Here is a 12,945-nt window from a genome sequence, read left to right on the forward strand (position 1 = left end):
GTACATGAGATAACTAACTCAAAAAGCACACCAACAAAGTGTATCATCTAAAAGTAGAGACACAAAAAAAAAAAAACAAAAAAAATTCATCAATCTAAAGTACAGTTGCAAGAAAGAATTAATAAGAGAGAGAGAGAGAGAGAGAGAGAGAGAGAGAGAGAGAGAGAGAGAGAGAGAGAGAATTCACTTTTTGTGTGAGAAAATATGGATTGATTGGAAGAGAAAATAACAAATTCTTATTGTAAAAAAAAAGGGAGAAAAAGAGTCAAAATAAAAGGAAGATGAAGGGATGAAAAAATTGTAAGATTAAAGTATAGAGTAGTGGAGAGATAAAAAGGTAAAAGTAATTAAATGTTGGAGAAGGTGTAATTGTAAAGTGGGAAATTAATAAGGATAAAAATAATTAAAAAGGAGAGAAAAAAAACATTAAAAATAGGTTTATTATGTGGCACTGATATGATTTAACAGAAGTGCAGCAACATTAAACATTACACCTCAGCTTTTATATATATATATATATATATATATATATATATATATATATTAATTGATTGATTATTTCATCTATGAAAGCAAAAATAAGTTAATTAGTAAATAGTAAAAAAAGCTGACTTTTTAAGCCAGTGTCAAATGCACACTAAATAGTACAAAACTTTTTTCCCCCAAAGTAATACATACTCCAGTTGCCAAGACTATGACTCTGTTTGCATTCCTTTTATTGAAACAAAAGAACCACTATCAAACTCCTTTGCCAATACCAATCAATCCTCCAATTCTTATAGTATCAATACAGACCTTAAATGTCTGCTGCAATGATAACTTTCTGTAATTTCATCTCTTTAGAAATCTAAATGCTTAAAAAAAATAGCCAAAGCTACTACTGCTATTGGTAAAACCCACAGAATTTTCTTGACTCACCTAACTTTTATATTCCCTTTCCAACCACGAATTGAAACTGCTAAACAAGCTCTGTCATCACCAGTTTCAGGAGGCCTTATGGAGGCTTCTTTTACTGCTTGGCTTTCATCATTAGTGTTAGAGACATATTAGGAGTGAGCTTGGGCTTATTACATTGGGCTAATATGTCTAATATATCTCCAACAATTAGAAACATTTCTCTTAAGTGATGCGGAAGCATGCTCTTCAAGCTTCTGTGAAATTTCAAAAGGAATTGCTTGAAAATTTATTTTTTCATTCTGGAACATCACTTGATTTCGCAGCCTCCAAATGCAATCCATGATTATTGCTTCCATAAGAACAAATTGCTCCTTGGTGACCTGCTCGTTTAACACATGAGACGGAGGAATGATTACATTCTTAACGAGATCATAGCTGTTATTAGCATTCAAAGATTCAATATAAGAACCCAAGTTTGAGCAAGACCAAGCTGCTTTTGCAACAAAACAATTTTTGAATAAGTGCAGGCATGTTTCTTCTTCAGTTTCACACAAAGGACAGCAAGTAGTTTCAATCTCACATTTTTGCTTCTTTCGAGCTCCTGTTGGTAAGATGTCATTTGCAATCTGCCATAAGAACATTTCAAAACACTCATGAATCTTTAAATTCCGCAAACTTCTCAAAAGCTCTTCACCCGCCTGTGTGAACCTGTGTGATTGAGAAATACCATAAGTTGATCTCATAGAAAATTCTCCTTTACTATTTAAGATACATGCCAGTTTATGAGGCCTGTTTCACAGTGTCAACGGGATTTTGATTATTACATTAAATGGCTCTTCATCAAATAAACTTTTTAACTAGTCTAAATTCCTTCAATGGCCATTTGTTTGAAAATCAAGAAAATTCTGTTTGTTGTACGTTGTGCCTAAATATTGTGAAGCTATTTGCATGACTATTAAGTGGTTTTAAGCTTCAAATATTCATCAAATGCAAATGTATCTATCTGTGGTGTTGCTATGAGGTCCACTCCTTCAAAGGATAAGTGCTATGGATAGATATGGATGGAGCTCTCATGAGGTGTCATGTGAAAGGTCCACATGTGAAAGGGTAGGACATTTTTCAGCATTCTTCACGCTTCAAAATATAATTAACCTGAGTTCCAAATTGCAAGAGTTGGATTTAATAGATTGAGAAACCTGGTCTTTTGTGTAGTACTACGACAATTAAAATTTATTAATTAGTCTTAGCGCCAGGATTTCAACTCAAGGGGAGCAATATTAGAAGAAAAGATTGAAAGTTAAATTAATCTAAAAAATATTAATAGATACTAATAACAAAATAAATAAAAAGTTATATGCTAATCTATTTGTCATACACAAGCTAAAGTAAATTTTAATATTTTTTTTATAATTTCAATTAACTAAAAATATATATTTTATATCATTATAATAAATAAAAATAATTATTAGATTAAGAGATTAGTCTAAATACATAAAGTTTAAACATATAATTAGATTTTTTTTAGAAAAATAAAAATAAAATCAATATAAAAGTGTTAGGAACATAACAATATACCTATAAAGTTGAATACGTACTTCACTGTTTTGGTTGCTTTTGAAAAATTTTAAATATTTCTTTTTTATAATTACAATGGAGGCATTTGAACATAAGATGCCTCCATTAGAAATACCAAAAATGCTAGTTGAGTTATATAGTTCTTTAAAAAAAATTAAATACTTGTAATACATTATTAAATGAATAAATATAGGATTTAAAAGAAATAAATTGTGAGAGTGAGACACCTATTTTAGTCTTTACCAGCGGTTGGAAAAGTAAAACAAGCAAAGATTTTAAAGTGGAAATATGGGGCCCACTAAATAATGTATGAGGTTTCTATTTGGTGTGTTAAGAGCATCCACATCAGTGGATGTAAAAGTTTCTAAAATAAACATAACTACCAATTTTACACATTTTGAGTAAAAAACCACCCACATTAGCGGGTTTAAAAATGTCTAAAATTTTGTAAATCTATCCTCAAGTTACAGTAACCGTGTATATTAACATGGTTACTGTAGCTCGTTTATACCATTATTTTATCATTTCCGTTTGGTCCTTTTTTTCTCTCTCCTTTCCGTGCTCAACCAACCTAGCTAAAACTTAACTCCTCATCCTCTTCTTTTTCCTTAGATGCACACAAACACACCCACACACAAACACATCCACACAGAAAATCAACACAGACACACTTGCTCAAAAAAAAAAAAAAAAAACACAAACACAGATTGGTGCTTGATTGGAGCTTGATTGGATCGGAGCTCGGAGCTCGTGGACTGGAACAGATCGGAGCTAGGGAGAGTAGATTGGAGCTTGGATCGGAGCTAGGGAGAGTAGATCGGAGCTCGGATCGGAGCTAGGGAGAGTAGATCGGAGTGTATCGGAGCTCGGATCGGAGCTAGGGAGAGTAGATCGGAGTGTATCGGAGCTCAGATCGAAGCTCGGAGCAAGTGGATCGAAGCGGATTGGGGCAGATCGAAGAGTTGATCGAGAGGGAGTGTGGAGCGTGTCGGAGTGGATCGGAGCTCGGAGCGAGTGGATCGGGGCAGATCGGAGAGTTGATCGAGGGAGAGTTGATCTGGGTAGAGAGAGAGAGAGAGAGAGAGTGAAAGAGAAATGAAGAGAAGGAGAGAAATGAATCAGAGGCGCGCGTATATGTGTGGTAGTTGAGAGAAATAATAAAAAAGTGAGGAAATTGATTATTTAATTAATAGAGGTGGTAGGATAGATGAACTGATGTGGGTGTTTTGTAAAAGTGAATGTGTAAAATCTTAAAAGTAGGTTTTTTGTGTAAAATAGACGGAATCTTTTAAACGAGCTGATGTGGTTGCTCTAAGCAACAATACTGCAAAGTTTGCAATAGCTAGGGTATCGTATGGTGTGCAATTACTTTAATCCTAGCCATTCAATTGATCTAATGCTCAAAAGTTGGACAGTTCATTTAGACACGTCAGCAATCCGTGTGACTCATTTCTCTTTGTTCTTAGTTTCTCCTCTCTGGGGGAATTTGCAGGCTAACGCAGTAGGGAGAAAGAATATAATAAGTTAACGAAGGTTTCAAAGGAATTTGGAAAGTAGCGTCTTGAGTTTTAAAAACTCGAGATCAATGACAAAAATCGAGCGTCTCAAACTCGAGTTCTACTGCTGGTGTGGAAGAATTTAGCCACGTGGAACTCGAGTTTGAGAGACTCGAGTTCCATGGAAGCAAATTTCCAGATGCAGAAGGAGAAAAGGCGGAGAAGACAAGGAAAAGAAGATCCGAATCAAAAAGAAGAAGACGACGACCTGGAGAAAACTGGATTTGAAGAAGATGGAGACGACGACGACCTGCATGAAGAAAGGAACGATCTGAGTCTGACCTGCACGACGACGAAGAACAGAGACGAAGAACAGATCTGAGTGGGCGATTGGACGATCTGAGTTTGATCTGCACGACAACGAAGAACAGGGACGAAAAACAGAGGAAGAACAGTAGGCGATTCTTTGAGTTTGATCTGCAGGAAGTCCGATCGAGTGAGGAAGAAGAAGTGAAACTCGAGTCTTAGAGACTCGAGTTCCACGTGGATTTCTAAGTGTATTTTCTTCCACATCAGGTTCTACCGCTTACAAATCGAGACTTAAAAACTCGAGTTTTATCATGAAAATCGAGTTTTTAAAACTCGAGATGCTAGTTTACAACATTGTTTTGAAACGTGATAACTAACTAAATTTTTTGATATTTAATGGTATTTGGAAAGAAAATTCCTCCTCTCTCTTCTTCACGCTTACCTCTATTCAAAAATTTCACAGAAACTCTCTCTCTTCCAGCCAAACATGCCTCTGTCTCTCATGCCTCAAAATAAGCCACCAGTGATGCTCCGGTTACTTCTCCACCGAAGTGCACCAACAGTATTTCATCTACCCACCCAAAAATTAATGTGCTTAGATCTGGTAATGAAATTTACATAACAATTTATGAATTTTTTTTTTTCACTTATCAAATTTATGATTTTTTTTTTCTTTGTCAAAGATCATCCATTTGTTTCATTTATAGCAATAAAGATCATCTATTTCTTTCATTGCATTTTTATTTATTTATATAAATCTGATTAATTTATTGTTGAATGTTTTTGAGATTTTTATAATGGGTATGAAGCCCAATTGAGTGTGTGTGTGTGTGTGTCTGGCAGCGTTTCTTGCTTCTTTTTTCCACTGAGATTTTGTAAGGTTTTGTCCTCTGATGCTGATGTATGGTTGTTGGGTCTATCGGGGTCCCTGTGTTATGTTATTGTTTTCATTTCATGAGTTTTAAGGGAAAAAAAAAGTGTTTATTGTGCAATCTTGTTCTTAGCCAGGCATTTAGTTGTTACAGATCAATTCTCAAACATCAATTGAACTGCGTAAATCTTTTGTCACTTAAACATGCAGTACAAATTAGCGTGCCCGACTTAATCCCACAATTATGGATATCCAGTTACTCTTCTGGCCTAGATTTACAAAAGAGCATGAAAATGGGCCACTTATGTGACTATTATAATCAAAACCTGAATATAACAATGTTTTAAATGAAGTGATGGCTATAAATTTTTGAACATGAGTTTGGCTCTTAGGGGCATTTGTGCCAATTCTTAAGGATTGGGGTTCAACTGTTGAGTTTTGACATAGGTGTGGTACTGGAATAGTGGCAACGAATATTTCCAAGGCATTCTCTCATGTGCAGCGCATGGTGTTTGACCTCTCACATATTGATATTGTTGCTAGCTTGCCCGAGAGTAAGAGAATGAGCTATGTTGTAGGTGAAATGCTTGTGTCTATCCCTTTTGTTGATGCCATTCTAATTAAGGTGTGCAATTTTATTCATTTCTTATAATCAGTCCTTTCATTTTAGATTGCGGTGGTTTCTTTCTTTGCACTGCTTATATTGGCCATTGATGTAGTTGGGTTGTAACTTGTAAGTAGGGTTTCATGGAGCTCTATTGATAAATCAAATCACGCAGGTGATTTAGGTAACATTATTGCAGAATGTAATTTCATTTGCTATTATAAGGGAAATTAATTGCGGTCTCACATTTATATCTTCAATTCACACTCTTATGGAGTAGCTGATATTTCAATTATAAACTTATAGTATAAGGCTTTTGCTGTCAAATCTATACCAAACTTCTCTTCTCTCTTCTTTTTATTGCATTTTAATTTGAGGCACAAATTAGATATATCACACAATAAAATGGGAGGGCAATTAGTACCAGACTCTGTATAACAAATCTTCACAAAATTTTCTCTTCACAATGACATGGGAATAATTTTATTTATTGTAAGCTTCGTTTAAGTTTTTATTACCTTTTACAATTCCTTGGTGTCACTATGGGTGCTATTACTTGTTAGTTTACTTAAATTGTTGGCCTGAATATCTTAATTTTTTCCCACCAACTTTTTTTTCCCTATATTCTGTTCATTGGAGAGGTGTACGTGCAAAAGAAGACTCCTCAAAACAATTTGGAAACCAACTTTGACATATCAACTCCTGTTGAGAAAATGAAGATACAAGTCCAGAGTATAAAATGCGGAAGAAGGTTGAGTGAGACTGAAGAAGAAACGAGGTTGTTTTGTGTAAATGAGGAGCTGATGACACGTATTGACATGACACTGTTTTGCAATCTCTTTAGTAATTGTTTTAGTGAAATGTTGCCGTATTACCTAGACAGATTAGTTCCAATTTCTATTATAAATTAAGTCCCATGTGTTAACTAATTAGCTTGTAATTAGTGGTTAGATTAAAACAGTTTTCTGCTTAATCAGGGAAGTTAGTTTTGCTTCATTCTTTTCCCGATCTTGTATATAAGGGATTAGATATTTTCTATCTATTCTCAGTTGCTTGTAATCACTTTTACTCATCAATAAGAAAATTGAGTTCTATTTAGTTTTCTTCTTCTTCAAAGCTTTGAGTTTTTACTACTCCTGAATAAGCAGTGTCCGCAAATTTAATTTGTAAAAGAGGCTCTCTTTCTTGGGGCTGCAGTTAATAAAATTAGAGAGGTGTTTGTGAGATCTCTTTGGTAGTGCTGTAGCTTTTGTATTGGGTGAGAATTTGCTTTGTAGATCTCATTGATATACGTGGGTGGAACCTGGCAAGAGATACCACAGAAGATGCAGTGCTTAATAATGAGAGATGCCACTAATAAGAGCATTCTTATCAAGATGGGCAAATGGTATAAATGCTAAATTTTAATACCAAAACACCAAAAAACCAACTCAATCAAATGTTTCAAATTTCAAAAATTTTGAGATACTACTACAGTGAGATTGTATCAATACAACCTCACTGTAGCACAAATCTTAAACCAAAAAATATTTTTTTTATTCCAACGGTAACTGTGCGTGTATTTGTTTTTTATTTTTTCCTTCTTTCTTCTCTCTCCTCTCTCACTTTCCTCTCTTTCCCGTAGCTTCTTTGTTTCTCTCGGGTTCACGGTTTGAGCTCCTCCCCTCCATGGTTTGTTAGTCAGGAACATTAAAGCCCAAACACCTTCAGAGTGTTGCCGCCGATATGGAGGTAATGCTTGACGGTGGGTTGATTTGATTTTGTGGGTTGTAAATTTTTGATTTTGAATTGTGATCGGCGTGGGTCTGGTTGTGGGTTTGTGATTTTGGATTGTGATCGGTGTGGGCATGGGTCTATGGGTTGTGAGTTTGTGACTTCGGATTGTGACTGGCATGGGTCTCTAGGTTGTGGGTCTGGGTCATGGTGCAGTGGGTCGGCATGATGGGTGTACTTTTGTGGAGGTTTGCCGGGGTGGGTTTGTGTGTGTGTGTTTTGCTCGCCAGCGTGATGGGTTTGCCTCTCTGTCTTTCTTCTTTCTTCTCACTAATCTGGGTTTTCTATTTGTCTTCTTTCTTCTCACCAATTTGGGTTTTGTGATTGTGATGGTGGTTGATTTGTGATTTGGAAGAGGAAGGTAGTGGTTGGGCCTATTTATTTATTTATTTTTTTTATTTTTATTTTTTGGTGTGGTGGATTTTGGTTGCTACAGTGGAGGTTGACGTTGGTAGTGCTGTGGTGGAGGTGGCTGTGACTGTTATTATTGAATTTTGTGGAGGTTGTTTTTATATTATTTTAAAGTATTGTATATATTATTTTAAATGAAATGGTATAAAAATAGAACTTTTGATGTATGGTTAATTGTAAAATGAAGTGTTAAAATCAATAAAATAAATTTTTAAGATGCTAAATCTTAAATTTTTTAGAACTTTTGATAAGAATGCTCTAATGTACAATATCTTTCCAATGAAGAGTAAAATTAAAATCCTGTGGACAATAATAGAATTCGTGTTTTTATGTCATTCTCAATTTAGTATTTGCTAAAAGCAAATTCATACCCAAAGAACTCCGTTTAGATGGATAAAAATTTTGAAATACATCTAAGACGTAAAAAGTTAATAACAAAACTCCTTCACTACATGCTATTCGCAAAACAAAGTTGTATGCATCCCATATATTCATCAAAATAATAAAGCCATCAACTGATTCTTGCATTCCTCAGAACCAAAAATTGCATTTGGAATTGGTCAATTAAAATTTTGAAATTGAAAAAAAGTTATTAAACTACAGTGGTAGTCCATTGTGATGGTTTGGGTTAAACTGCGCAAAAACCTCCCTATCATTCCAAGGGGTCAAAAATCTAATCCCTCCTTGATGGCGTGGTAAACTTGAGAGATCTCTTGTACTTCGTTCCTCGCCTTGATTCTCATCTCTTCTGTGAGCGGAAAGTTGATGGAATCAGCCCATTTGAAGAGCAGCCTAGAACATTTATCAACTTGATGAATCTCCCTGAAGACTGCACGTCTTGCATATAAAATAGCATAGCATTAAGCTTCAAAGTTTCTAACAGATACTTATTTTCACAAACAATTTTTCTGTGCTCCAAAACAAAAATAAAATTAAACAACATAAGGAACTACTGCCAATCCCAAACCACAATATAAAGGGATTATATTAAACCCAAACCACGATAGGAATGGATAATGGATGAAGCTTAGAAAACCAAACAAAATTGTTAAATTCATGCGTTTCTAAGCTTCCCTACGTTGTTATCTATAATCTTAAACTTAGAATGCGTTTGGATTCAGCGTTTTGGCGTCTGCGTTTCTCCTTCAGCGTTTTGCTCTTTTTTTTTCTTTTTTTTTCTCCCCAGCCGCACTTGTTGACTTTCCTGCGTTTCACTTTTTTTTTTTTTGTTGCTGCAGCATGCTTTTCAGGGACAAACGGCTACTGTTCATGAACAGTAGCCGTATATTTCTGACTTCTCAGCCCTTTTCTGCCGTGAACAGTGCATTCGTGCACTGTTCACGGACCCACAAATTTCATTTTCAGCTATTTTTTATTAAAAATGAGTCCCACAATACTATTCACACATTTAAAAATTATTTTGCTACAGTGTTTTCAGTTTTTAGTTTTCAGTTTTCAGCAATAAGTTCTATCCAAACACACCCTTAGACCAAATTGTTAAATTCCATGAAGTTTTTTTTTTTTGCTCAATGAAGTTGATTTTTTGTAAAGAAATCAAACGAAAAAATTCCAATGAAGCTTCTTTGGAAGGGATGACCTTTGGCAAAGAAATCAAGGATAGGGAGAAAAGATCATAATACGAGATCTATAATCACATTTTTTTGGGTGGGTAGCTGAAATCTAGATGAATTTATACACTAGAAAGACAATCTCAAGAAATTGATACTTATTTTTCCCTTAAAACTCAAGAAATGAAAACAAAAACATAACACAGGGACCCCGATAGAGCCAGCAACCAAACATCAGCATCAGAGGATGCAACCTCACAAAATCTCGGTGGAAAAAAGAAGCAAGAAACACCACCAAACACACACTCAACTGGGCTTCATACCCATTATAAAAATCTCAAAAACATTCAACAATAAATTAATCAGATTTATATAATAAAAAATGCAATTAAAGAAATAGATAATCTTTAGTGCTATAAATGAAACAAAGGGATAATCTTTGACAAAGAAAAAAAAATTCATAATTTGATATGTGAAACTCAAAAAATCATAAATTTGATGTGTAAATTTCACTACCAGATCTAAGCACATTCATTTTTGGGTGGGTAGATGAAATGCTATTGGTTCACTTCGGTGGAGAAGTAACCGGAGCATCATTGGTGAAACTGAAAGAGCAAAGAAAAAGAGAGAGAGAGAGTTTCTGAAATTTTTGTGAGCTTGAAGAAGAGAAAGGAGACACTGAAAGAGCAAAGAGGAGTGAGATTCACACGGATTAATGACGTGTCTAAATGAGCTGTCCAACTTTTGAGCGTTAGATCAATTGAATGGCTAGGATTAAAGTAATTGCACACCGTGCAATACCCTAGGTATTAGAGCATCCACATCAGTGGATGTAAAAGTTTCTAAAATAAACCTAACTACCAATTTTACACATTTTGAGCAAAAAAACACCCACATCAGTGGGTTTAAAAATGTCTAAAATTTTGTAAACCCATCCCCGAGCTATAGTAACGTGTAAATTTACACGGTTACTGTAGCTCGTTTATAGCATTATTTTATCATTTCCGTTCGCTCCTTTTTTTCTCTCTCCTTTCCGTTCTCAACCAACCCAACTAAAACTCAACACAGACACTTGCTCAAAAAAAAAATAGATACACAAATACAGATCGGCGCTTGATCGGAGCGGTCGGAGCTTGGATCGGAACTCGGATCGGTGCTTGGAGTGACTGGATCGGAGCGTATCAGAGTGGATCGGTGCTCGGAGCGACTGGATCGGAGTGGATCGGAGCTCGGATCGTGCTCGGAGCACTGGATCGGAGCTCGCTCGGAGCGCTGGATCGGAGCTCGGATCGCGCTCGGAGCGCTGGATCGGAGCTCGGATCACGCTCCGAGCGCTGGATCGGAGCTCAGATCGAGCGTTGATCTGGGTAGAGAGAGAGTGAGAGAGATGATCTGGGTAGAGAGAGAGTGAGAGAGAGAGAGAGAGAAATGAAGAGAAGAAATGAAGAGAAGGAGAGAGAGAGAGAGAGAGAGAGAGAGAGAGATTAATCAGAACTGAAGAAGAGAAGAAATGAAGAGGCGCGTAGGTTAGTTGAGAGAATTAATAAAAAAAGTGAGGAAATTATTATTTAATTAATAGAGGGAATATGATAGATGAACTGATGTGGGTAATTTGTAAAAATGAATGTGTAAAATTTTAAAAGGAGGTTTTTTGTGTAAAATAGAGGAAATTTTTACATGAGCTGATGTGTTTGCTCTTACATGGGATCTCAATCCGTTTGTTTTAGTTAAATGCCAAAGACTTCTACAACTACCCTCCTACACTGCACTATAACATACGTATATATGAAGGAATATTTTGCTCATATATATATATATATATATATAGAACAAATAGTTAAATAATTAGTAACAGAATGAACCTCTCAATCTGCCTGAGTTGTTTGGTGACATCGACCATAGTTGGCCTTCTTTGTGGATCTTGCTCTGTACATGTCAAGGCAAGGTCCAACACAGCTTGTAACTGCCGTGGTAAACTAGCACCTCCTTCTCCATTTGCCATGATTGCAGGATCCACAATCTCGTTTATGCTAATGCAACTACCTTGAGCACGATTATGCATGTATGCTACCAAGGTAGAATCTTTATCAATTGTCAATCGGGTTACATGACACGGATCCTCTCCAGTTAAAAGTTCTAGAAGAAGAGCACCAAAGTCATATACATCAGTTTTCTCTGTTACCCTGCCCGATGCTCTATACTCGGGGGCGCTGAACCTTAATCTCCGAACTTCCTCATTACCTTTCACGTAAGTTTGACCCTTAGGGATGGACGTGGAAATAAAAAAGTCGGACAGTTTGGGAACATCATGTTCATCTAATAAGATAGCGTACATACATATAAGCAAATGGATGACAGGTCTTTCAAAGGCAGTATGGAGATAGGAAATAAGATGAGCAATCTGCCTTGCAATCTTTAACCTTCTCTCCCACACCATAGGCTGATGTTGTCGATGAGTAACACGGGAGACATAAATTCGATCTGCAAGGATACCATTGGCAGCAAATTCATACACTAAAATGGGACAAGTAGTATCGAGACAACACCCTATGGGCTTTAATACATTACTGTGACCACACATCTGTGCAGAGATCACTAAATTATTGATGAAAGCATTGGCCACCGTTTTACAGTGAGAAAACTGCCTAACAAAAACTTTTCGTCCTTCAAGAGAACCTTTGTACCAATGCCATTCCTGACATTCAGAATAGTTGTTGGTTGCTAGGCCGATCTCTTGAGCAGAGAAAGTACGAATGGGAATAGGCTTGCCATTGCAAGAGACAATCAACTTCTCCAGTATCTTGCTTCCATGCTCAAAAAAGGTTCTCTCTTTTTCCTTAATGATCTCTCTTTTAAATAAATGATCTCTCAACCAACTCTGCATTTCTTGAATTTTCGGAGGATGGGAGAGAGGGAGGCTGCTCATTGGGCATAAATTGAAATTATACTCTGTTTAATAGAAATTATATTCCACGTTCCATTTCCACCAAAAGACTCCATGAATGAGGACCGTTGACTGAGACCCATAGAAATGGCTAATATTGGAGGTATGCTTTTCCTTCGATATTATGTAAAAATCATATTATATATTTCTATGGTTGAACGTGAAAGACATTTATTTGGGGTAGGCAGGGTAACATGATTGATATCTGAGCCACCAGTTTCCATGTTACACGTGACAAAATTGACTATTTTTCTGTAAATATTTTATGTTGAAATAAACATACCGTTATTTTTAATTCCAATTGAAGTTTTTTTTTTTTTTTTTAATACCGTAATTGAAGTATTAGTTTACTAGTTGCGAACTTGTGCGTTGCGCATAATAATTATTTTTATGGTAATTTTATTAAACTTTGTTTTATACAATTTAAACTAATTTAATAAAGAGTAATTTATTTTGTAATTATATTTTTATTTATTATAAGAATAATAATAAATGTA

At 35.7% G+C, this 12,945-nt stretch overlaps 1 protein-coding gene across 1 annotated transcript; it reads right to left on the reverse strand.

The window, feature by feature from the left end:
• Window positions 1–738: 738 nt before the first annotated feature.
• On the reverse strand, window positions 739–12,391 carry LOC142638845 (serine/threonine-protein kinase ZRK1-like). The gene is made up of 4 exons (XM_075812904.1): window positions 11,367–12,391; window positions 1,109–1,605; window positions 919–1,033; window positions 739–823 (listed from the first exon to the last, which is right to left on the reverse strand). Exons 1-4 carry the CDS (start codon window positions 12,386–12,388, stop codon window positions 739–741), a joined length of 1,719 nt encoding a protein of 572 aa, XP_075669019.1. The 5' UTR covers window positions 12,389–12,391.
• Between the last annotated feature and the right edge of the window lie 554 nt (window positions 12,392–12,945).

Source organism: Castanea sativa, chromosome 6 (genome assembly GCF_040712315.1).
Source record: "Castanea sativa cultivar Marrone di Chiusa Pesio chromosome 6, ASM4071231v1".
In the NCBI taxonomy this organism is placed as follows: domain Eukaryota; kingdom Viridiplantae; phylum Streptophyta; class Magnoliopsida; order Fagales; family Fagaceae; genus Castanea; species Castanea sativa.